Raw genomic sequence first — 27,173 nt, forward strand, 5'->3', positions numbered from 1 at the left:
GGATTGAATTCATGCTCAGAAGTAGCACTAAAAGATCAATATAGCATTCTGACTTGTTTCACCATCCAGAGTTTAGTCAGAGAACTCTCTGAATATATCTTATATATCTCCCATGATTCCCCTTTGCAAACTCTTTATCCCAGCCTATTTGTTGTTTTGCAAATTTGATCTTTCATCCTCCATATCTATGATTTACTGAAGCTTTACCCTAAGCTCAGAATGCTCTTCCTCCTCTTGAAATGAATCTAGGGCTGCCTTTAGGAGCTAGCTCCGTTGTTATCTTCTTTAGGTCTCTCCTGATCTTCTTTTTCTTCTCCTGATCTACTAAATTTCTGGGGTTCCCTACCTTCCTATCATTTTGCTGAAATAATATTATATTTACTTTAAAATTTTTATTTACTTGTCTTTGTACATATATCACTAGTAGAGTGTAAAGAATTGTTTTGTTTCAGTCTTTTATTTCTGGCACAGCCTAGTACTATGGTAGCAGCTACTTGATAAATGCTTTTTGAATTTAACTGAATTTTTATTTATGTTCAGTTCCCATAAATGTCAGTAATAATGTCTTCTGTATAAGATTCTATATAAACATTCAAAGTGACAAATGCATATTGGGTACAGAACAGACTTTATTATAACATTCAGAAAACGAATATGATGCATAAGATTCATAGGAGCCTATAAAATCAAGCACAGAAAACTTGAAGACTCACAATTGCTTAGAAGCAATCAATACAAGTCTTCTTGTGGATTCCACTTTTCCACATGGTCCTAAAGTTATTCAAACTTCACATCATCCCATAATTCCCCTCAGAAGGAACTGAGCTTAGAGTTGTCAAATGTCAATTCTAGTGATTCCCAAAAATTCCTTACACAATTCCCTCCTGTTCACCCTTACAGCCATCCTTAAATTTTGGATTCTGCCTCTTCCCCTGCTCTTTCCCCAATAAACATCTTTTATTTTGAAGTTGCTAGACAGACAGACCCTGTCTGGCCAAGGGTTTTTGTTGATTTAGGTTATTTTCTAAATCACCATATATTTACTTCCACTAACAAGCAGAGCAGAATGTAGGATCTGAAAGATGTGGTCCAGAGCATCCCTGTTTTAGAGAATAAGATGATAGCTGGTTTCTTAGATCCAGATTGTATGCATGCACCCTGGAGCACAAGTGAATGGTTTAAAGTTGAATTGACTACTGACATAGTCATATCTGCATTACCAGAAGGGTAGTTACCCATATCAAAAGAGCAAATTAGGGTATACTTTTAAATTCCTTTATTATAAAGACCAAAAATTGATTACAATTCCACATATAGTTTTACAAAGTTCACAAGAAGGAGGAATGAAGTTATGCTATTGATACAGGTTTCAATCACATAGGCAATATAACCAGCACTTCTTAAATAAAAGGGCACTGTGACAATTCAGGTAAACTGGCTTGCAAAAAACAGAGTTCTGACGATACTCTAGGCCCTGCACAGAAATTTCTGTTTAATGGTACCTTGCATTTAATTAGATTACTTATAGGAGCCTAGATATAGAGCTAGACTACCTTTGAGGTCCCTTCAATTTCAGCCCTTTCATTTTACATATGAAAAAAAAAGTAAAAATGCTATCTCTCTGCAAGTTCATTTTAACAAAGCCAAGGAACTCTGCCTAGCAAACCACATTCGTTATTGCTCATTGTAGTTCATATCTTTTCAAAGAGCCTGCTTTGAAAAATCATTCTCAAAGCTGAAACAGCAAAGGATATAAAAATCACCAAATTCTACAAGGCAGATAAAGTCCATACACACTTTTTTTTTTTAACAACATTAAACAAAAAGGAAGAAGTCATTCAACTTGGAAATGAGGAGCACAACGGTCTACAGAACCACTTAAGCACACAACATCTAACTTGTATTTCTGCTTGGCTTTCACCAGAAGTGATCAATAGTATGACCAAGTACTTTGGGTGCAAGAACACAAACACAAAAAATGGAAAGGTGTTGTTTTGTCAGCAATGTTGCAATATGATCTGCAACCTGGGGAAGGGGAGGATGAAGGGATTGCATCAGAAGAGGATTATATCTCCAAAAAGTTAGGGACTCACATGTTACCTGTACCCAATGGGAGAGAGCAGCAATCCAAGTATGCCTTAGTTAAGGCTTGTGCTGGTTGTGGGTTTATTTTCTTTTAAAGGTAGATTTCTGAAAAGATTGTCTAGCAATGTCAGACTCATGTTCACAAGAACGATTCCTTGTTCACCCACATCAAACTGCGTGTCTCATTGGGCTTGCACTCATATTCAATGACACGGAAGGGGCTTCCCCATTGGCAATGATCCCGTTTGTGGTAATTGTAGAACTTCACCTGCCACATAGTCTCAAAGGTCCCAATATCAGCAAACTGGGGGAAGAGAGAACATAGTCAATGTAAACCACATTCTATGGCTATCAGCAGAAAGGATATATATTTTTTAAGAACAGCAAGGCTATAAACAGTGAGATTTAATTTTGCTATGGTACCTTTCATCTACTCTGTATTCATCTTATTTTCACAATGTTTCTCCTATTAGAATATGAACACCTTGAGAACACAATTTTTACCACCCTACCCCCTTTTTTAGATCCCTAGTGTGCAGCATTGTGCCTAGCACATAAGCACCTAATAAAGTACATAATAAATACTTTATAAAGTTAACTGACCATTACATATATTAAGTTCTTTTTCACATAAAGATAGACTTCTGATAAGTGTGTCATAAATGCAGAGATGGGAAGAACCTTTTACAAGTAAGGAAGCCAAGGCCTAGAGAAGGATTGATTTGCCTAAGATGGAAAGAACCTTTTACAAGGAAGGAAGCCAAGGCCTAGAGAAGGACTGATTTGCCTAAGACTATGCAGGTAAAAAGTGATATACTCAGAATATGGATCTAGTATCTATGACTGCAAGATCAGCATTTTTCCCATTATACCTTTCTGACTCTTTGTAAATCAAAGTTTTGTAAAATCAAATCATATCTGTTATACCAGAATACTTATTCCTTCAAAAGATCCCATAACAATTCCATTAAAAAGCTAATAAACATCTACTAATATGGCAATTTTGAGAACTTTAAAATTAATAACAAAAATACTAAATGAACATATAAAACAGAGGGCAAAAGTGTTGGACCAAATACTGTCTTTAGACAGAACTAAACATTTTAATATGAATATGCTAATATATTATCTTATTGATTTAACTTACATATTTTATCTATCTAAATATTATCTATTTTTAAATGTTAGAACTATATAAAAGAATCAGAATTTTAGAAGTGAAATTGTAAATGGTAAGGCTTAATTGATTCTTGGCTCAAGGAGACATTTAAAATATCCAAGGAAAGTATTAGAGATCCTATTTTAATTTCCTGGCATCTCTGAACTCTTATAAGCCAGGAATACATTAAGGTTTCCCAGGGTAAGTCTAAATCCTGAGATTCATTAAAGCTATCTAAGAGGTTTCTTGGGAGAAATCGTAATGGCATTTATGCACATAGAACAAACCCATTCATTTTGCTAAATTGGTCTAACAAGACATATACACTGATGAATATGAAAACCAGTGACATTGGTCTCGAGAATCAAGTTTTTTTTCCCTTTGTGAAGGATAGTTTCTTTATGATTTCATGTTCAATTAGAAACAATGAATAGAATTGCTTGAGTTCACAAACCTCACTACAGGTATGCAAACAAAGTTTTCCTCCCATAGCTATGGAAAAACACTTTAAAAAACACAGGAATAAGTTAATCCTGGAGTTGGAGATGGGAGGAAGTGAATATATCTCACCCTGCTTATGACCTACTTATGATCTATATGTCCATTCATGTTGGAATTGTTTAATCACAAGCAATACTATGTATTTGTTACTGTAAATTCCAACTGGACATTCCACCAGAGTGTCAGGAAGGAACTCCTTAAAGATCACTGACTTGGGTCTTCAGAGAAGGTATACAGATAAAAAATTTACTGAATTAGCAACCAGAAGCTCTAGTTCTCCCTCTATCATTGAATTAGTTGTACTAGGCAAATTATTTAGCCTCTGGGTTTCAGCTTCACCATTTGTAAATAATATCTGCCTTATCTATAATACAGGGCTGTTGAGAAGATAAAATGAAAAAAGTGACATAAAAAGTTCTTGACAAGCATAAAGGGCTATTATTTGTTGTTCAGTCGTGTCTAACTCTCCACGAACCCATTTGGGGTTTTCTTGGTGAAGATAATAGAATAGTTTCCTATTTCCTTCTCCAGTTCATTCTATAGATGAAGAAATTGAAGCAAACAGGATTAAATGACTTACTCAGGGTCACCCAGCTAGTAAGTATCTAAGGGTGAATTTGAAATGAGGTCTTCGTGGCTCAAAACTTGACACTCTATCCATTATGCCACTTGCCCTGATATAATTGTAAGGCACTATAATTTTATTATATTTCTTTTATCTTCAGTAGAGGGACTGCTTGGGAGATACTTGTTTCCACAGTATTGATAGTTTAATTCATTAGAAAATTTTTTATTTGTTTGCTATTGACATGATTTAACTGGAATTCCAGATAGAAAGTTGCTTTAAACTTTGAGAAGTTAAGTGGCTACACACCTGTCAGATTGGCTAAGATGACAGGAAAAAATAATGATGATTGTTGGAGGGGATGCGGGAAAACTGGGACATTGATGCATTGTTGGTGGAGTTGTGAACGAATCCAACCATTTTGGAGAGTAGTTTGGAACTATGCTCAAAAAGTTATCAAACTGTGCATACCCTTTGATCCAGCAGTGTTACTACTGGGATTATATCCCAAAGAGATTATAAAGAAGGGAAAGGGACCTGTATGTGCACGAATGTTTGTGGCAGCCCTTTTTGTAGTGGCTAAAAACTGGAAACTGAATGGATGTCCATCAGTTGGAGAATGGCTGAATAAATTGTGGTATATGAAAATTATGGAATTACTGTTCTGTAAGAAATGACCAACAGGATGATTTCAGAAAGGCCTGGAGAGACTTACATGAACTGATGCTGAGTGGAATGAGCAGGACCAGGAGATCATTATATACTTCAACAACAATACTATATGATGACCAGTTCTGATGGACCAGGCCATCCTCAGCAACGAAATCAACTAAATCATTTCCAATGGAACAGTAATGAACTGAACCAGCTATGCCCAGAAAAAGAACTCTGGGAGATGACTAAAAACCATTACATTGAATTCCCAATCCCTATATTTTGCCCACCTGCATTTTTGATTTCCTTCACAAGCTAATTGTACAATATTTCAGAGTCTGATTCTTTTTGTACAGCAAAATAACGTTTTGGTCAGGTATACTTATTGTGTTTCTAATTTATATTTTAATGTATTTAACATCTACTGGTCATCCTGTCATCTGGGGGAGTGGGTGGGGGGGTAAGAGGTAAAAAATTGGAACAAGAGGTTTGGCAATTGTTAATGCTGTAAAGTTACCCATGCATATATCCTGTAAATAAAAGGCTATTAAATAAAAATAAATAAATAAAAAGAAATGACCAACAGGATGATTTCAGAAATGCCTGGAGAGACTTACACGAACTGATGCTGAGTGAAATGAATAGGACCAGGAGATCCTTATTAAAAAAAATAAATAAATAAAAAAGAGAAGTTAAGTGGCATGAGAGAGTTCACATGTGTCAGGCATAGAGCTAAAATTTACTGATTCTGATACTAGCTTTCTTTCCACTACTTCTGTTAGAGGAATTATAATTTCAGATACCAAAGGGCCCAGAATTAAATAGAAGCTTCAAATCTCAGGGGAAAAGCTATATTCATTCTCAAGAAATACTTAGTTTTACATCACACCCTTTTCTGATTATGTTCTCCCTGCCCCAGTCCAAGCATCTGTGCTTATAGGAAAGATTTAAAAAGAAAAAAAAATCTTTAATAAAATCAACATAGCGAATGAAGATGACAATATCTATAGCATTTCGTATTCAGTCCCTATTGTTGTGAATTAAGGAAGGAGTTGCATTTTCTGTGCTTTATCAAAATCCATGGTTGGCCTCTAATAACCAATTAGAAATTTGGTGATTATTACGGTCATAGCTCATCAATTCATCCAACACCAATCATTTGTGTCAATTACATATAGAGCAGAATATGGAGCCCTAAGGGAATTATAGACGTAAGTTAGAGAGGATTCTTTTCATAGAACTTACAATCAAGCGGGCACACACACACACACACACACACACAAAAAAAGGTACTAATCCTCCCTGAACATCCCCTATACAAGCAAAGGCACTGAAGCAGAAAAGTTCCAGATGAATAAGGAGAGGATAGCAAGTTGTTTGGTAGAGCATAGTATATGTTGAAAGGAGCTGTATTTCAGGTTAGAAAAATAGGAAGGCATATCGTTTTTGAGGGCCTTAATACTAGGTTTATAAGTTTGGAGTTTTGTTTCATAGGTGATAATGAGCTACTAAAGTATTTTGAGCAGAAGGATAAATGATTTGAACTGTGCAAAGGGAAAATTAATCTGGGAACAATGTGAAGTGATAGAGGGTAGAGACGGAGGGTGGGGAAGAGAATGGAAGCAGAAGCCAGTGAACCTCCCCTCCCCCCCACCACAACTTTTGAAATTTAACAGCCTATCAAACCAAGTCAGATGGCATCTCCTCCAGGAAACCTTCCCTGATTCGTTCATATCCCCATAACATAAACATTTCTAATGTTTATATAGTTCCACAGAGCAATCATCCATATCTATGTGACAAATGGATAATAAAAAAAGGGGGGGGGGGAGAAAAAGTAGTTGTACTAACAAGGAGAGGGCAGTAATAATAAAAAAGAAGAGATTTCAGAAAACAACGTTTACTAAAAGTAACTTTAAGGCATTGTCATTAGGTCAAATTTCGACTTCACACCAAGCAACTAAATCTAAGTTTTCATTACATCAAGAGTGACTAAAATAGAATGCTGATGACAGTAACAACAACACTTAAGAGTTGCAAGATCTGAAAAGTTTTAGGTGTTTCTATTTCAATTTTGCCTCCATCTTATTGAGGCAATTGAATGTCAGGAGAAATGGTTCCCAAATATGCAGAGACCTTATACCTAACACTAAATGGTTACTATGAAGGTACCACTAACATTAGGAATCAAAAGATCTGAGTTTGGGTGATTCCTTGCTCCTTAATTTTTTTTTTTTTGTCACAGACCTTCTTTCTTTAGACATTCTTTCACAGTTTTAATTCTAGCTCTTCTGCTTTCATCAAGAAATCTAATAAGTCTTGTTTTTCCTTCCTAACTCACTGTTCCCTTTTATCCAGCAAAAGCTGACTTATGAAGAACAGATGGTATCCTGAGAAGCTGACATTCTTTTCTAAGGAAGTCTGAGTATCTTTCATTCCCTTCATTCTACATACCACTCCCTCTTAGTCTGCCAAGCCTCTCAAAGGGAGCAAACCCAAGAATGTAAAGTTGCTCATCATACGCATATAGTGTAACAGAAAGAACATGGGATGATTTGGAGTCAGATGACATGTTTAAATCTGGGATTTGATATTTATTAGCTCTGTGAATCTAATCTCTCTGGGCCTCAGTGTTCTCATCTGTAAAATGAACTGAGTGGGCAATATTTTGCCCTTAGATTCTTTTTTAAGGTTTTTAAGACAATAATCTTTTATTCCCAAGTCTAGATGTTGTAGGCTCCTTTTGCCCAAATCTCTCATTCATCCAGATTTCTTAGGCAAGAAAGAAATATTTTGTATCAAAATATGGAAGAGAATGAAGATCTTTTTAAATTAACTAGACAAGTTATGCCTAACATTAAATGGTAAATTTTTCATTTTAAGTGTCTAGATAAATTATTGTTGTTCAGGTGTGTTCGTGATCCCTTGTAGGATTGTTCTTGGCAAAGATACTAAGAGGTTTATCATTGCCTTCTCTGATGGATTATGGCAATGATTAAGTGACTTGCCCAGAGTCACACAGCAATTATCGAAGGCTGGATTGAACTCAGTCTCTTTCTGGCTCCAGACTCGGCACCCATTGGGCTACCTTATACCTAACACTAAATGGTTACTTACCTACCTTACTTAATAGTAACACAAAAGTAATAATAAATAGTAACTTCATAGTAAGTAACCACTACCATTAGGAATCAGAAAATCTAAGTTTTGGTTATGGTTACAGTGATAACAACTATTAAGGATACAGTTGTGATTTTATCAGTGTAGGGTTTTTTTCCCCATCTAGAAAGCAATACAAATTATAACCTCACAAATTTGACTTAGGAAAATGGTTTTCAGCAGTTGCTTGGAGTGAAAAATTTTGACCATTGCCAATCTGTTATACAAATTTATTAAACAAGTCAGAATGTAGGCATTTTTAAAAAGGTATATGAAATAGGAGAATATAAGAAGTTTGGAGGGAATTGGCTCTTAGAGTTGGCTCTAGAAAAATGAGAAAAGAAAATTTAGCTGAGTCACTAAAGAGAGGGACTTAATTTAGTCAATGATATACAGGGAGTCCATTTAAGCAAGGAGAATGGTGAGTGCAAATTCACAGAGCAAGACAAAGTTGAAGAATGGCAGGTTTGACTGGAATTTACTTCTCTATATGATGGCGAGTATTGTAAAATTAGTTGAGAAGGATGGGCTGAAATCTGACTATGAATGGTTTTGAATTCCAACCTAGGGAGTTTGTATTTAGACTTTTAAGATAAGTAACAGAAAACAAAAAGTCTTTGACCCTCAGACCTGTGTATTAGAAAGCTCACTGAATAGGGATGTGGGGGGGGGGGGGGAGGAGTGTGGGAGTGTAAGTGATATGATCAGATTTATATCTTAAAAAAATCTTATTGGCAGCTCAGTAGAGAATGGATAAGAATGGGAAATGATTTGAGGCTGAGAGATCATTCAGAAGGCAACTGCAACAGGTCAGGAGAAAGGGAATAAGAATTTGAATTAGTGCTGTGGCTATGTAAGTAGAAACAAAGATTCATATACATGAGATATTGTGAAGGCAGAAATAACTAGATTGTCAACAGATTGGATGTGTAATATGAGAATGAGGCAGAACTCAAGGTTATTTTAACTGCAGTAAAAAGGTCAGTTGTCTTGGCTTGTTCTTGAGGAAAAATGAATGAGAGTAACTGGAGCAAAATAATGATGGGAAGTTAAGGAGGGACTATAAAAATATGTTAATGTTTTATGCCTAAAATTGACTTACAATCAGTAATTAGTAAGCAAGTATGAATACCAATACCAATGGGGTCACTATGAGGTTGGCAAAGTTTAGGGCTCTAGCCTTAGCATCAGGAAAATGGGTTCAAATTCTGCCTCAGATTTTGTGGTTTTGAGCAAGTGACTTTATCTCTTCGGGTCTGTTTCCTCAGATATAAAATGAAAAGAATGAATTAAATGGCTTCTTTCTCGTTCTAAAATTGAAATCTTATATGTTTTCTAATAAATATTTAACAATGAACTTTTTTCAAACAGTTATTAGAGTTAGTCTTGACATAGGTGAATCAAAACAAATGAAAAGCAATATATTTCCCTTGTCCTAATAGAGGCAATGACTTTTTGGTTTTATTTTTGATTGTTTCCTTTGGCATCTACAAAAGAATCAGGTTTGTACAACGTTAAGCACCTTTCAGACTTAACCCTTTCTTCTCAAGTTATGGGAAAGGTATTCTCCTTAATTCTCTAACTCTCCTTTATTCCCATTCCCATTATGTTTGCCAGGAAAAATACATTATTAATAATAATATAATCCAATTCCTTTTCTTTTCTCCTTCCCTTCTTTCCCATCTTTCCCTCCCCAACTCCCATGCTTAAGGAGGGGAAACATCAAATACACAGCTCTACTAGACTTACAGGCATGGTAATCTGGATGGGTTGTCGCTCCCCACTTTTTGTTGGAGTCACACCTTCTGTATCATATATTCCTGTGTAAACAACTCGGTCACTATCAGACTCTTCAGCTTTCAGCTCCAATGGGACAAGCACACCACCAATGGAAATGTTCCTGTAAAAGATGAAATACAGTCATGCAGCAGTATGGAGGCTCTGTTTCTACAACTTGGAATGGAGTAGAATTCCCAAGCAAATTTGCAATTATGTCAAAACAGATTAGGCATCTACAAGGGTGCTAAAAGAAGAGAAGTGGTAAAGAGAAAAGAGCACTGGCCCAGATAGCATGATCTGTGGGTTGTGGTCCAAGATTTACCATTATAATAAGCTGAATCAAGACAACTTATTTGACCAATCAAAAAGAGCTTTAATCAGGATATTACCAGGATGAAAACACCTCAGAAGATAGAGAAAAATACAGAAAAACATCATCTTTAAAATGAGATTATTTCAGGTCAGATGTTCTTAACTTTCTGTCCATGAACTGGTTTTAAAAGAAGTTTCAGCATCTATTTCAATATAATTTGTTTCTTTCATAAGCTTACATATTGAATCTTATACATTTAAAATCATTATTTTAAGGTAGCCGTAAGACTCCCCAGACTGCCTAAGGGAACCCTGACATACACAAAAGTTCAGAATCTTTAAAACAGGATTTCTAAGCTACCAGTGACCTCTCATCTTATTATTTGTTGTATATCAGAGGACCCATTTGCCCCCAATTTCTTCCCTTTAGGCCTGGCACAGTAGAAGAAATTCTTTAGGAACCAGAGGTCTTTGTTAAAATGGAAGTGTTGGAAAAACCATGTGGGTTCAAATGGCCAAAAAATATTGCATCAGATTATAACTACTTCTCCTTTGAGGAGGTGGAACAATATGGGTATTAAAAACTGCATATGATGTTCAATTTGGTGCATATGCTGGTTAGTTTTGCTGAACTATTCCCCCCCAACCCACCCTCATCCCTTTATTATAAGTGAAAGGGAAAAGGAAAATATATATTGATAAATATAGGTAAAAAATGTTTTAATCTAAGTGTTAGCTAGTAGGATAACATATCACTGCTATAGTATATAAAGAATTACAAAGCACTTATAGAATTTAGAATTCATAAGACTTAGAAATCTAGTGCAATTTTATTTCCTATATAGTAGGTAGGTGACACAGTAAGTGGAGCGCTGGACCTGAAGAAAGACCTGCATTCAAATATGGTCTCAGCAACCAAACCATTTTGACTATTATAAATAACCAAATTATTGCAAAAGACCTGTGAAAATGCTATTTGTATCCAGAGAAAGAACTGAAAAATAGAAATATATACAAAATGATTTTATATATACTCATACATATATATGTGTATACCACACATTTTCGTGTAATGGTAGCCATCTTTAGGGAGGGAGAGGAAATAAAAAGATTAAAAAGATATTTATTATATAAATAATTATTATATAATATTTATTATATAAATATTTTTTAAATGTAAGTTGTACATAATCGATTTGCAGTTTCATGTGCAATCATCTTTTTTTCTTACTATGTTATGGAAATGCTTGTTTTACTTCACAAGTAAAAATAAAATTAAATAAAAAACACAAATGTAATCTCAGATACTAAATGTGTCACTCTGGACAAGTCATTTATTCTATCTGCCTCAGTTCCCTTCACTATAAAATACTTTCTCAACTAGAAAATCTCTCACAGGAATGTTGTGAAGATCAAATAAGGTAAAGTGCTTTGTAAACCTTAAAGAGCTTTATAAATACTCGCTATTTATTATAATAATTATTATTGAGGTTTAAGAAAATGAAAAAGGACAGAGGACAGTTAGTTATATTTAGGTGGGAGAAAAAGGGAGAGACAAAAGGAATAGTCTATAGCATATTTGGACAGGGTATTAAATCAACCATAAAGGCCTGCAGATGCTATCAGGAGTCCTGAGGTGGCTTCCTCAGTTTTATGCTGATAGAAGAAGCCAGTTCTCTGGTCAATTCTACAAAGGATCCTCAACCAAAGAAAGGTCCTGGAATCCTTTCACACAAGGCTGTCTTAGTACTGGGAAGTCTAGTTCTTTACCAGCCCACTTGGGCCAAAAAGACTCTAGGACTTCCTCCCAGGGGTCAGGGAAGGGCCACACCTCTTTCCCCAATACAGTCATCCCAATCATAACAGAAGCCTCGGAAAAGGATTATCATGTAGCTGTAGAGAAGGGATTATGGGGAAACACTGGCACAAAAGGCATACTTTCTTGCTACCAGGTCCTTGGATTGAAATTAAGTTTTATCAGGATTTTACCACGACGAGAACGAGACTTCAAAAGACAGAGGAAAATACAGAAAAACAGTAGGTTAAGGCCTGAGCTAGCGAGCGCCTTGGCTGAAGCAGGAGGAGGGGCCCTTTCGCCTGTTTCCATTATTCCAGAATGAGGACTGCTTTCCAGCTTTGGTCACCATCTCCCTCCGTTTCATCCCCAGCAATGGGGAAAGAGATAGCATCCTAAAGGGAGAGGGGAAACTCTGGAATCTCACGGCCTTCCTCCTCCTCCTCCTCCTCTTAATAATCTTTCTTTAGACTCTCTGTACAGCAATAGGACCAGAGGAATTGCAGCAGACACCTCTTCCCCAGATTACCCAGGCAGCGAGGTTTTTCCAGGCTGCTGCTCACTTCTTTAGGTCACGGTACCACAGACACGCAGAGATTGAGAGGGTGAAGAGAAGGGGAAAGGGTGGTGGGGCGAGTGGAAAAGCTGTCTCCTTCTCAGGGCTGCAGATGTAGAAAAGCCCGCTGCTACAGCGCTGTTGTATAAGAGCGAAAATGGAGAACGCAGAATTACTAAAGAAAAGGTAATTAAGGAACAAAATGGGGAAAGGGGAGCTTAGTCAGCTAATTTCGAGGAAGGAGAGGGAAGAGATAGAGGATTCTGTTAAGATATCAGTTGCACTTGAAGTGGCAGCGACCTAAACCGTACCCACCCAGCTAGTTTTGGCTTCATCGCCACTGCCCTCCCTTAGGTCTCTCGCCAGGGACGTGACTCACTTCACTTGGAGTGTGGTAGGCTTGATCTTCACTTCCACCTTGTAAGAGGAGCCAGTGAGTAGCTTGATAGTCCGATTCTGGCCGAAGCGTTGCCCGTCCACTTTGAAGAAGACCGGACCATCATTAGGCTGGATCCGGAGAGCGATGGAGAGGCGCACGAGGCTCGGGAGGTCCCCCATGGCTGAGCACCAAGGCTTGAGGATGCTGGCGTGGGGGTGGGAGGGGGAGAGAGGTGGCTGCGGCCCAGGAGCAAGACCGCGGTGGGCGGAGAGGAAACGGAGGGAGGGGAAGGAGAAAAGACTGCAACTAGCTAGCTAGGAACCGGCGTGCGTCCTGGCTTTGAAGGTTCCCCTCGTCCAAAGGAGCGAGGAGGCCAATCGAAAAGATCGCCCCTGGGCCAGATGTTTCTGCTCCATTCCACCAAGTCCCTTATATACGGCGGTCTGCTGGCAGCTGAACGGGTCAAAAGGCAGCCAGGGCGGAGAGAGTTAATCCTGATTACCGCACCATAATCCCCTTCCTAGGGGGAGGGAGAAAAGGCAAGACAAACTCCTCCCTCTTCTAAATAGCCTCCCCAGCTACAGGAGATAGAATTCTCCTCCTTCCTTTTCCTCCTTTCCCCTCCCCCAACTTCCCTTCTTTCCCCTCCCCTTCTCCTCATCCTTTCCATCCCCCAGAAGAAAGGGAAAGGGATGCTGAGGCTAAAAACGCTTCCAAATGATTGAGACTAATGGGCGCCGGAGAACCTGAAGGCGCCAAATTTTATTTGGGACCATGATTCCAACCTAGCAGGATTGCCCTCATGAGAGACACATAGGATGGTTCAGAGAAGGGAACTGTTTGTTCTTATGCATAAACAGTGAGGCAGGAAACAGGAAGGAAACCCCGCGCCACTGATTTATGCTTGAGGAAAGATGGATGACTTCCTAAACCTTAAGAATGATGGCTGAGGGATAGGACAAGCTGTAAGGCCTCCATCTAACAAAGATTACAACCTAGAAGTCAATGGGAAAGGGACCTGTGTATACAGAAAGTTTTGTTTAACACATTAACTTCTGTCAGAACTGGATAGTGATAATACAAGACCCCAAACACTCGTTTGGATGGCTATAGTTTATCAAAAGGGAGTTGAGAGTGTTTATTTTTTAATATATGCACACACAGATTTACACTGAGGCTTTTTGGTAAGATTATATCTGGTGATTAGGTCATTTTTTTGGTGTTAATTTAAATGCAAAAAGAGGTAAATATATCTTTGTTATCTTAATGCTTTCTCACATTACAGTATCCTATATCTTCTTGCTAGCATTTTAGATGAAAGTGTGAATATTCTGAAGTTCTGAATATTTTTCAAAAACAAAAATCAAGTAATATCAATTTTCATATTTGATATATTGTTTGCTTTGAGTTACCCCAAAATATAAATATTTCCACCTTTTTTGAGGATTAGCTCTAAATTCTTCAGAAAGCTTCTAACATATATGCTTGTACTAAAGAGGGCTTTTAAAAGTGGAATGTTTAAAGGTGATTAATTGTAATGTAAATTGTACAGTAGTAATGAAAAGTTTAAATTTTGCTATCAAAAAAGAATTATTGTTTCTTGTTGGTGTGTCAGTTTAAGGCTGATTATTCTAGAAAAAAAGAAAATTAATAGCATTAGACTTTGGGAGTGGCTTCCAATGGTCAAAAAGTAAGCACCTGATTCAGCACTATCCAGGTGGACAGTTACAGGAAAGTTAATTGTACTTGAGAAATAACATCACTTGTGGATATGACTTATTACAGATTTAGGTCAGGAAATAAGGCCACCCAATTCAATTCCCTTATTTCACAGATGAAAAGAAAAGAGAATGTTAAGTGACTTGCTCCAGGTCACACAAATAATAAGCAAAACTGGGATTCACTAAATTGGGAGCCAATATTCTCTTTCACTCCACCATGAATTTCAGAAAATTGGTTCTGACATCGTGGTCATTTTTGTTCACATGAACTGCTGCTTTTGGCAGGAACAATAGCCTTACTCTTACCTCTGTTTGAGTTTTCCTTAAAAGTTATTGAAACTTCCTCAAGGCTTAGTTAGGGAAGTAATGGCTTAAGCTGTTGATATCATTTCTTCATTGCCTAAGCACAAAACTGCCACAAGTTCCTACAGTCTTGGCACCAACACTTTGATGGTAGATCATAAAAACCAAGTCAGGCAAGGGAGCTTTGGTTAGCTGAATAAAATCAAGATGTCTTTGATGCTCATTCTTGTTGATTGTCCTGCTATAGCTAGGTAAAATTCCTTTTGTTAATTGTTGAATAACCTATGACTATCTCATTTTGTTCTGGCATTGAATTGAAATCACCAAGGGACTGGCCTGAGTCAGATTTTACCCTTAACATTTATTTCTTTAGACCCAGAGAAACTTCTAACTTCCTTAAAATATTTGCTGGTTTCTTTCAAAATTATAGTATCATTTCACAAATAGGTGAAAAGGTTTATAATCATACTAAATTAGATTCCCTGGTGATTAAAATACATCTCACTTTAAATGTCCTTTCCCCCCTCTACTTTTTCAACTTCCTGTTTATTCAAATTGTTACTATCCTTCCAGGCTTCTTCAAATTCCAGTTTATCTATGAAGACTTCCAAGACTGTCCTAACCTCAGTGATCTTTCCACTCTCAGAGTTCCCATGATAATTTCACACAACATTAGCATTGTTTAATAATTCTTCTTAATAGTTGTGCATAATTTTGTGTCTCCAATCATATTTCAACTATCAGATTTTCCTCACAGCACTCATCAGTATTGGGTCACATAACACATACTTGTTGGTTGATTAGACATTATTTACTTATAATGACATTTGATTTGTTAATTTCCTGAACAAGAGATATATAAAGTAGTATCTTAAGGATCTGCAAGAATAAAAGAATATTCTAATTTACAATCAGGATGTGTTTGATATATAAGAGATTTGGACTATGAATCATAAGCCATGATCGTATCTAGTTTAACATAACTCTTTGCTATGGTATTTAAAGTGTAGATGAACCTTCAATAACCTCTGGATTTGTACCAAAAATTTTGCCAAATCTATGACTTTCTGAGTAACAAAGAAGGAAAATGTGGCCATGAAAGTCATTATTTGGATATTACCTTTATCTTCATTTTTTCCCCTATGAGAGCACTCATATATTTTCTCTTTCTGCTTATCTCTCTGTCTCTGTCTTCATGTTTCTGTTTTTGTCTCTTTAACACACACACATACACACACACACACACACACACACACACACACAATATAATCACATCCTTTTCGCTAACCAACCATAGATTTTTCAGGGATTTTAAATCTTGGAATACAATAAAATAATATTCTATGATTATGGTTTAGGTATATATTCTTTCAGGATTTATAAATTTGCTTGGCATAATCAATATAACATTTATATTTTCTTCTGTTCACTAGTATTTTCAGAAAAGATAACCTGGTAATCATGGGATTTTTACTACAATTGGAGAAGGGCTAGATAAAGGAATGGGAAATAATAGAAAGTTGGATGGCAGAAGAGAAAAAGCATGATCAAAGAAAAAAAAATCACCTAAAATATCAATGTCACTTAAAATATCAATATAGGTACTGACAAGGTGAACACATACATTCAATGTTTTGTGAAGAGTGAATGCTTAAATATTTGTTAAATTGAATTTATTGGATTGAGTCTAGGAAGTTTATTTTTGAAAAAGCCAACCCAGAAGAATGGTTATGAAGAGAGGAAAGTACTTCTTTTTTTTTTTTTTTTTTTTTCGGGAAAGCTGACACTAACAACAGAAACAGAAAATTTGCCCATTTTTTTTTCTTATGGAAAACTACATTTGAGGACTTTCCTTCATATCCTTGACCTTTTAATAGTTACACATATAAGAGGCATTCCAGAGGTCATAGTGAGTTTTTTATAATAATTGTTTATGTATATAGTTTCTATTCACACAATCATAGAATTTGAGAGTTGGAAGGGACCTCAGCAGATATCTAGTGGAACCTGTACACCAAAAGAATTCCCACTATAGCATGGTAACAGGTAGATGAAAATCTCTGAGAGGGCAAATCCTGAGACAACCAATTCCATTTTTACAGAACTTTTAATAATTTTAAAATTATAAACCTAAATTTTTATTAAGACAAATACTAACATCTTTGTATGAAGTTCAAGTGCAATAAGTTTATATTTATCAACATTTTTCCAGAAGCCTAAAATGCTTTTAAAAGATAGTTTTGCTTATTTTTACAATGACTTTTAGCACAGATATATATCATTGATGATGTTGAAAACTGTACATATCATTATTCAGAACATGAATATTCTAGGTACTAATTAATCCCCAGAATTATTTTTCAGAAAGTCCATTTTAACTGTGTCTTTAAAAAAGTGAATCACTGCCCAGGGTAAAAGTTCAGTTTTTTTTCCCCTAAGGCTTTATAAATCATTAAACCCCTGTGTTGATTTGATTAAATTTGTGCTGTCAGTGTTAGACTGGCCACCACCATCGGTTTCAGAATTTTGAAAAACAATGAGGCTCCAAGAGTTAAAGAGGCCCTCTGTCTTCCACACATCATTGATTGGATATACAAGCTGAGTTTTAAAACAGCTCAGTTGAAAGGAATGTCTTTTTAACTTTAATAGCTAGTACCTTTAAACATAAGATGTTGTAACCTCTCAGTATTTCTCCTTTCCTTTAGTTTCAATTTCTTTTTTTTTTAATTATAGCTTTTTATTTACAAGATATATGCATGGGTAATTTTTCAGCATTGACAACTGCAAAACCTTTTTTTCCAACTTTTCCCCTCCTCCCCACCCCTTCCCCCAGATGGCAGGTTGACCAATACATGTTAAATATGTTAAAATATAAGTTAAATACAATATATGTATACATGTCCATACAGTTATTTTGCTGTACAAAAAGAATCGGACTTAGAAATAGTGTACAATTAGCCTGTGAAGGAAATAAAAAATGCAGGCGGACAAAAATAGAGGGATTGGGAATTAGTTTCAATTTCTAAAATAGTTCCCTCTCCAATAATCCTGGAGTAATTTTTTGAGGAAATAACACTAAGTTAAGTCACTTAACTTATATTTGATAAGGGGATATATAGGTAATATATATATTCCCTAATACTTATAAGTGTAAGGGAAACCCCAAGTATACAGAGGCCTAGCTGTGGTAAGGGCTGCTGTTGTTTGAAGAGGGACAGAATAGATATATCTAACCTCTTCTTACTCCATCATCTTCAAGGGAAACTTTAACTGCTGGCAGCAGAATAACCAAGAGATGGGGACACAGGTCACTGTTTTCTCCAGAGAGACAGGGTATCAGACTAGACTTATATTTATCTGCTTCTTGAAATATTGTTAATGTAGTTGTATAATGGGCTGAAGCTCAAGTTAATGCACTGAGGTCCCAAGCATGTGGGCCTAAATAGTAATTGGACCATACTCTATTAATATATATGCTTGGAGAAAGAATGGCCCCTGCCCACTCTTTGTGCAAGTCCTGATGTGTTGTATAGGAAATGATGTAGGGACGATTTTGGTGGGTGGAGGCAGAGGGGCAGGAAGAGAGGCGGAGAGAGACTGCTGGCGGACTTGTGTGGCAGCTGCTCACATTGCTATCGCCATCCCCCTTCACCTCCACAAAGAATAAAGATCGAAGATTTTCCCTTAACCTGAATTCCTGACTCTGGCTGATTTTAAAACACACTGTGATCACATAGTTGATTGAGTTAAATCTAATTTCTGATCACTTTGACTTTATTATTGCAGGGAAGGAAGACTCCAAGTTTTATATCTAAGTTTTGACCCCTTTCCTACCAAATATTAATTTCTTAACGAAAACACATAGCCAACACATGTAGCCAGTAGCAAAGAAAACACATAGCCAAATAGAATACAGAGTAAAGGAGTTCTCACATTGAAAGGTAAGAAAGTCAGTTCAAGCCAGGGAAGAGAGAGTTCTGGATCTCACCTAAAGGGAAATTCTCCAGGTAACCAAGAACAGGGATTGTGATGGAGACTCCCAGTTCTCCTGTTTTCTCAGAGTCTTTTTCTTTAGCAACTTAAAGTAGGATTGGTCTCTTCCATACTTTATTTCAAAACTAAAATCCAGAAGTGTCCAAACTGATTTGCTACTTGGTTGAAAAATTATGAAGACGACTGGAAGCTTGAAGAGTTCTAAAGGAAACTAACTGGATAAGGGCAAAGGTCTCTCACCTCTCCCCAACTGCTCCACCTCACAGGGCAGGACATTCATCTCTACCAATTAGGAGAACAGCTCATACAAATGAACTTTGGAATAGGGATTACATTCATTTTATATACAGCTCTGTACAGTCTCTCATAGACCTTGTTTATATTGTCAATGACAATTTAAAAACAATTAAGTTTCTGGACTTTGAATTAGAGTATGTCAGATTCTTCTTTTCTTGCCCTTATTCCTTTATTCCTTCTTCTACCTTTCTGAATAATGCAGCAGTCATAGCCAAAAACTAAACCCATATTACACCTTCTTCCCCTCCCTCTACAGATCCACAGTCTAAGGGACACTGAGACTGTCATATGATAGAATGAGTTCTTGCCTTATTTCTTGAGATCATTATTGTCATACACTCAAGGCTTTTCCTGCTTGTGACTATGCTGAACACTTTCCATCCATTAAAGCCTTTCTTATCCTGTGGCTCCCAGAATTGAACCTAAGACTGCAGATAAGGTCTGATGATGGCATATATAGTAAAGAGAGAATGTCACTTCCCTTATAAGTCATCCTTTACAAGTTGGAAATCCTTTATTCAGAAATGGTTATGTGACTTTGGGCTATTTCCTAAGATTAATTCCACCAGGAAAAGATAAAGATTCAACATCACTGAAATATATTAAAAATGTAGTTTCAACAGCATTTTAAGCAATAGATGATCATTAATAGATGGAAAGTATCCAGCAGCAGAGTACAATCAGAACAACTCTTCAGCTAGTCCAGGTCCAAAGAAAGGCATATCCATCAAACATGCCTTTATTTGATCACATAAAATGTGTGTCTCTTGATATAGAATCCACAAGGATTTAGTTTGAGGCATAAACTATGGAATAATTTAAAGGATTTGTTAGCCCAAGGGCTCTTTACCTGTGACTAGAGGTCACTGATAGGGGCTAAGTCACTATTTTAGGGGAATTTAAAATAAATCAGGAAATGCCAATGCAAGGGGGATATCTAGGTCCTCAAACAAGAGAGCCTAGATATTTTAAATATATATAGACTTATAATGGAAAGTGCCATCCACACCCAGGGAAAGAACTCTGGAGATTGAATGTAGATCAAAGAATAATATTTTCACTTTTGTTGTTATTGCTTGTTTGCTTGTTGTTTTCTCTTTCTTAGGTTTTCTTTTTCTTTCTTTTTTTTTTTTTTTTTTTGATCTGATATTTTTGTTCAGCATGACAAATATAGAAATATGTGGACAAAGGAAGATAGGGCCTCTATAACTCTTGGAGCTTCATTGTTTTTCAAAATTCTGAAACTGATGGTAATAGCCAGTCTAACACTGATAGTGCAAATTTAATCAAATCAACACAGGGGTCTAATGACTTATGAAGCCTTAGAGGGAAAAACAACCTGAACTTTTCTTCTGAGCAGTGATTCACTTTTGCAAAGACATAATTAAAAAATGAACTTTCTGAAAAAAGATATGTGTATATGTGTGTGTGTGTGTGTGTGTGTGTGTTTATTTAATCTATAGCTTTGTAATAAGCTTGAAAAAGAATTTCAAATTCATACCTGATGAGAAGGCATGTTGTACAATGGGATTCAAATCTTGGCCCTCTCGTGTAATATTTCAGTGACCTTAGGAGAATCACTTAATTACTCTGACCCTCTGTTTCTTTTTCTGTAAAATGAGGGGTTTGGGCCAGATGAGTTCTAAGGTATCTTCCAACTCTATAACTATGATATTACATGAACCTCTGAAAGAAGTAGGGCTGTTTAGCCTGGAGAAGGAAAAATGGTGGGGAGATTTGGCAGTCATCAAATATTTGAAAGACTGCCATGTGAAAAAAAGGATTAAATTTTTCTGCTTGTCCCCAGAAGACAAAACCTTAGGCAATAGATGGAAATTTCAGTGATAAATTTGGGCTTAATGGAAGGAAAAAAACTTCCTAACAAATAAATCTAATCCAAAGCGAAATAGGTTGCCTTAGGAAATGGTGGATTTTCTTGATTGGATATCTTCAAGCAAAGTCTGAATGACTATTTCTCAGGTAGGTTGTAAAAGGAATTCTTTTTTTTACCTTTGTGTTTCTTTTCTTTTCTTCTTCTTTTTTTTAACTTCAACTGAAGCATAATATATTTCCCATCAGTCTTTTACCTTTACACTCTGTATATCTCTCTATTTCAAATGTGTTTCTTATAAATAACATTGTAGGATTCTAGTTTTTAGTTAACTCTGCTATCTGTTTCTGTATTATGGAAGAGTTCATTCCATTCATAGTCCAGTGATGATTGTCAACTGTGTATTTCCCTCCATAATATTTTTCCTCCATTTATACTTTTTTTCTTTCTTTTCACCCTGTCCTCCTCGGAAGTGTTTGGCTTCTGACCACTGCTTCCCTAAATCTACCATCCCTTCTATCACCCTCCTCCATTTTCTTTTCACAATTCCCTATAGGGTAGGATAAATTCCTATACTCAACTTCTTTGAGCCAAATCTAGTGAGATTAAAGTTCAGACAATGCTCATCACCCCTTCCCTTTTTCCCCCTCTATTGTAATAAATCTTTTTATGCCTCTTTATTTGATATAGTTTACCCCATTTTACCTCTTCTTTCCTTTTCTCTTAGTACAGTCCTTTTCCCACTCAAAGAATATGAACAGACAATTTTCAGATGAAGAAATTAAAATCATTTCTAGTCATATGAAAAAAATTTCTAAATCACTATTGATTAGAGAAATGCAAATTAAGACCACTCTGAGGTACTGCTTTACACCTCTCAGATTGGGTAAGATAACAGGAAAGGATAATAATGAATGGAGGGGATATGGAAAAACTGGGACACTAATGCATTTTTGGTGGAGTTGTGAAATGATCTAACCATTCTGGAGAACAATTTGAAACTATGCCCAAAGGGCTATTAAACTGTGCATATCCTTTGATCCAGTGGTGTCTCTACTAGGTCTGTATCCCAAAGAAATTGTAGAAAGGGAAAAGGACTCACATGTGCAAAAATGTTTATAGCAGCTGTTTTTGTAGTGGCAAGGAGATGGAAACTGAGTGGATGCCCATCAGTTGTGGATTGACTGAATAAGTTATGGTATATGAATGTTATGGAATCTTATTGTTCCATAAAAAACAGTCAATAGGATAATTTCAGAAAGGCTGGAGAGACTTATATGAACTGTTGCTAACTGAAGTGAGTAAAATCAAGAGAACATTGTACACAGCAATAACAAAATTATGCTCCAATCAATTCTGGGGAATGTGACTCTTTTCAACAATGAGGTGATACAGGACAATTCCAACAGACTTGTGAGGGAGAGAGCTATCAGTATCTAGAAAGAGGACTCTGGGATTTAAATATGGATCACAACATAAAATATTTCACCTTTTTTGTTGTTTGCTTGCTTTTTCTGTTTTTTTTTTCTGATTTTTTTTCCTGTTTGATCTGATTTTTCTTGTATAGCATGATAATTGTGAAAATATGTATAGAAGAATTGCACATGTTTAACATATTTTGGATTACTTGTTATCTAGAGGAGGAGATGAGGGAAAGGTAGGAAGAAAAAATTTGAAACACAAGGTTTTGCTAGAGTGAATGTTGAAAACTATCTTTGCATGTATTTTGAAAATAAAAAGCTATTATTTAAAAAATTTTAAAAATGAAATGATGAGCAAGCTGATTTCAGAAAGGCCTGGAAAGACTTACAGGAACTGATGCTGAGTGAAGTGAGCAGAACCAACAGAACATTGTACACAATAACAATAAGATTATATGATGATTAATTGTGATAGAATGATTCTTTTTAATAATGACATAATTCAAGGCAGTTTCAATAGACTTTTTATGATGAAAAGTGCCATCCACCTCTAGAGAGAGAGCTATGGAGACAATGTGGATCGAAGCATAGTATTTTCACCTTTGTTTGTTTGCTTGGTTTTTTTTTTCTTTTTTGTATTTTTCCCTCTTTTGATCTGTTATTTTTGCATAGCAAGAAGAATATGGAAATATGTTTAGAAGAGCTGCACATGTTTAACCTATATTGGATTGCTTGCTGTTTTGGGGAAGGTGGGGGAGGAGAGGGAGAAAAATTTGGAACTCAAGGTTTTGCAAAGGTGATGTTGAAAACTATCTTTGCAAATATTTGGAAAAATAAAATACTATTAAAAAAGAATCCCCTCCCCCCCCAAAAAAGAATGCCAGGTAACAAAATTGTTTGGGTTTTTTGTTTGTTTTTTATTTTTTATTTTTTACATTATGATATCAAACTTTGTTAAATCTAAATGCAATTTACAAAAATCCAATTCTTTCTCCTACCCCTTAATTTCTTTTTTATATCATCATGTCAAAATTAACATACCCACACCCTCTGTTTATGTGTATCCCTTCTATCCACCCAAATAAAGATACAATTCTTAAGCATCTTCCTGTGTAGCAATATGAACAGTTTAACCTTTGAATAACATGCTTTTTTTTTTCTTTTCTGTTTATCTTTTTAAGCTTCTCTTGAGTCTTGCATTTGAAGCTTGAATTTGGTCTTCCTAGCAGAAATGATTGAAAATCCCCTATTTCATTGAATATCTATCTTTTTTCCTGAAAGATTATGCATAGTTTTGCTGAGTAGTTGATTCTCGGTGTAATCCATGCTCCTTTGCCTTTTGGCAGACATATTACAGCCTTACGTTTTTCCAAGCCCTCTAATCCTTTAATGTAGAAGTCCTGTGTAACTCTGACTGTGGCTCCTCAATATTTGAATTATTTCTTTTGGCTGCTTACTGTATTTTCCCTGATCTGATAATTCTGGGATTTGGCTGCAATTTTCTTTGTAGTTTTCATTTTTAGATCTCTTTCAGGAGGTGATTGGTAGAGTCTTTCAATGACTATCCTGGTTGTAGGATATCAAAGCAATTTTCCTTAATAATTTCTTTAAAGATTTTTTTTTTTTTGATCATGGCTTTTAATGGCTTTCTTAAATTATCTCTTTTAGATCTATTTTCCTGGTCAGCTGTTTTTCCAATGAAGTTTATTACATATTCTCCTAGTTTTCCCATTAAAAAAAAATTTGTTCAATTGATTTTTGATGTCTTAAAGAGTCATTAGTTTCCACTTTCCCAATTCTAATTTTTAGGAAATTATTTTCTTCAATTAGCTTTTGTACCTCCTTTTCCATTTGGCCAATTCTACTTTTAAAGGAGTTGTTTTCTTCAATGGATTTTTTTCCCCCAATTTGACCAGTTTATTTTTTAAGGAACTGTTTCTTTCAGTAAATTTTTGATCCTCATTTTTTTTCTTTTTCCAAGCTATTGACTCTCTCTTGAATACTTCTTATTTCTTTCCCCATTTTTATTTCTACTTCTCTTATTTTATTTTTAAATCATTTTTGAGCTTTGGGCTTGAGACCAATTCATATCCCCCTTGGAGGTTTTGGATGTAGGCATTTTGTCTTCTTCTGAGTTGGCGTTTTGATCTTCTGTCACCATAGTAGTTTTATTTCTGGTCAAGGTTCCTTTTTGTTTCTTGATCTTTTGGGGGGCCTATTTTATGACTTTAAAGGTTGAACTCTGTTCCTGGGGTACAGGGGCACAGTTCCAAGCTTCTTATGCTGGGTGCCATGGGTGGAATTGCTGGCTTTGAGCACTGGGGCCCTTGATACTTGGTGACACTGGTAGTCCAATCAAGTCATGCCTGGATTCTGGGGCTGGCAATTTTCCTTCTATTCTGAGGCTGGAGGCTCCATTGCTGATGTGTTGTGCTACTGGCCTGTTCAGCAAGAACTGATGAGTTTCAGTTGCTGATCTGTGCTGTAACTAAGAGACTCCTGTTGGCTTTCCTAGACTCTGTCTAAGCTGGGTTATCCCCCCTTTGACCTGAGTAAGACTGATCTTTCCTGAAGTCCTTCCAAGCTATCCTAAACTGGAAAATTATTTCACTCCATCTATTAGTAGATTCTATTACTCCAGAATCTGCTCAGAGTCTTGATTTAGAATTATTTCTGAGGGAAACTAGAGAAAGTTTCTTGGCTTCTTCCTGGCTTCTCTCTTCCATCTTGGATATTCTTTTTCAAATATGGGTTGTGACACTGAGGTCTATTCCAACACTGAAATCCTGTGAGCCTTTGATTCCCTGGTGACCCAGAGGCCTATGTATCTTATACAAAACATACATTCAACAAGTTGTTTGTTTCTTTCCTCCAGGATCAAATATCAAATCCCTTGTTTGGCTTTTAAAGCTCTCAATTATCCAGTCCATTTCTTCTTTTCCAACCTCCTTATTCCATTCATTATTACCATGTACTCTGTGATGCAGTGACATCGGCCTCCTTACTTTTCTTCACACTAAATATTTCATCTCCCAACTCTGGGCATTTTCATTTATTGTTCCCCATGCCTGGAACTCTCTTTAGCTTCATCTCTGCCTTCTGGCTTCCCTGACTTTCCCAAATTCCTCATAAGATTTCTTTTCTCCTCAATGCTAATGTTTTCCCTCTGTTAATTATCTCTAATTTACCATATTATATATGTATAGGTATATATGTGTGCATATATACACACATATATGGGCACACACATATATCTTGTCTCTCCCATTAGATTGTAACCTCCTTGGGGGCAAGGACTATCATTTGCTTTTCTTTGTATCCCTACCTTTTAGCGGTGTCTGGTACATAGTAGACACTTAGTAAAATGATTTTTGACTGAGTGATTGTGTCCCCAATTTTTGGGTGCCTTGAAATTGTTCCTTTTTGTATGTTTACATACAAAATCTTTTCATTTTTACCCTCAAAAGAGATGGTTCTTACTCTGCCTTGCATGAGATGAACTATACTTCTATAATCTAATTGAATAATAAATTGTTATTCTGACTAGCTTATTTGTAACAATTGCAAGAGTATGCCTTCCTTTGACTAAGCAATTAGAGAAATATGATTAGGAAGCACTCTAATGATTGTTTAATTTGTAATAGCAAGAGACTTTATTTTCATAATGCTAATGGTTGCCTTATTAAAGACTGTAATTTTTCTAGTAGAAACTATATGAGACGGTAGATTTGCTAATCTACTAGGTTTCTTCCCCCTTAAAACGACAGCGAGTTAAGTGAGAGATGATGCCTTAATAGAGACAGATTCTGAACTGAACTGTGACATTCAACCCTCCATTTACTAGCCATCCACTTGAGCATTTAACTACTTTGCTGATGATTCCAGCTCTCATCTGAAACAGACATGGCATTCAGGAATTTTGGGGTGAGAGGTGTCTGTGAGTCAAGTACATGTGTTCCGGTTTGGTATCCTTACTAATAAACAGTCTTAATGAACCAAGTGGTGGGTGTGCACTTCCTCCTCAGATCAACTTTAACTCTTGAGCAAAATTCCCACTTGGATGACATAGCTGACATAGTTAGCACTTTGCTGGCTCAGTCAGACTAGCATACCCTCTGGGGAGAGTTGACAATCCCATACCTAAGGTTACTGCTGCTGGCAACTCAGAAGAATTACAGGCTAAAATTTCCCCCAAGAGAGAGATGAGACTAGTTCTAAATATAACTCAGAAGACATAAAAGGCCAGTGCTTCCTTCGTATCTGGGCCCATGGTCCCTAAGTGAGAACATTCCCAAACAAATGACAGGATTTTAAAATAATTCTTCTAGTGTTCAGTTTTTTCCTACATCCCTTTGATCATCCTAAAAACTCATGAGAAATTGTCTAGGATTAGAATCATCATCAAGTGATTCATTAGGATGAGTAGAGATATGTTGCTATTGAGTTATTTCCTCTTCTAAAAGACTCAGCTCCAAATTACCTTTGGCAATCAAGGCCTGATGTTCCAAAGAACATGAACAGAGAAGTTCCAATATGCTATTACAGTGCTGGGCTGTTATCTTCCAGAAAGGAGTTTGAGTATTGGAACAAAATTTTATACATATATTCCTAAGGATAAGGAAGAGGCTGTTATGTGGTAGCTTTAGGGTATTACATAGCAAAC

At 36.2% G+C, this 27,173-nt stretch overlaps 1 protein-coding gene across 2 annotated transcripts; it reads right to left on the reverse strand.

Moving 5' to 3' along the window:
• Nucleotides 1-1,261: 1,261 nt before the first annotated feature.
• CNRIP1 (cannabinoid receptor interacting protein 1) lies at nt 1,262-13,572 on the reverse strand. Of its 2 annotated transcripts, none has more exons than XM_003758215.4 (3): nt 12,945-13,572; nt 9,873-10,023; nt 1,262-2,389 (listed from the first exon to the last, which is right to left on the reverse strand). In XM_003758215.4, the coding sequence occupies exons 1-3, from the start codon at nt 13,121-13,123 to the stop codon at nt 2,225-2,227; spliced, it is 495 nt and encodes a 164-aa protein (XP_003758263.1). In that variant the 5' UTR covers nt 13,124-13,572; the 3' UTR covers nt 1,262-2,224. The 2 variants fall into 2 exon arrangements, with proteins under 2 accessions (XP_003758263.1, XP_031806453.1); XM_031950593.1 differs by having other exon boundaries at nt 12,977-13,068.
• Between the last annotated feature and the right edge of the window lie 13,601 nt (nt 13,573-27,173).

This window comes from Sarcophilus harrisii, chromosome 2 (assembly GCF_902635505.1).
Source record: "Sarcophilus harrisii chromosome 2, mSarHar1.11, whole genome shotgun sequence".
NCBI lineage: Eukaryota > Metazoa > Chordata > Mammalia > Dasyuromorphia > Dasyuridae > Sarcophilus > Sarcophilus harrisii.

Bases quoted from the DNA above. Each gene is read 5' to 3' on its own strand.
- CNRIP1 (XM_003758215.4), bottom strand. From the start codon at position 13,123: ATGGGGGACCTCCCGAGCCTCGTGCGCCTCTCCATCGCTCTCCGGATC. The intron at 10,024-12,944 runs GTGAGTCACGTC...CATCTTTTACAG, and splicing joins CCTACCACACTCCAAGTGAA to GAACATTTCCATTGGTGGTG. The intron at 2,390-9,872 runs GTAAGTCTAGTA...CTCTTCCCCCAG, and splicing joins CCATCCAGATTACCATGCCT to TTTGCTGATATTGGGACCTT.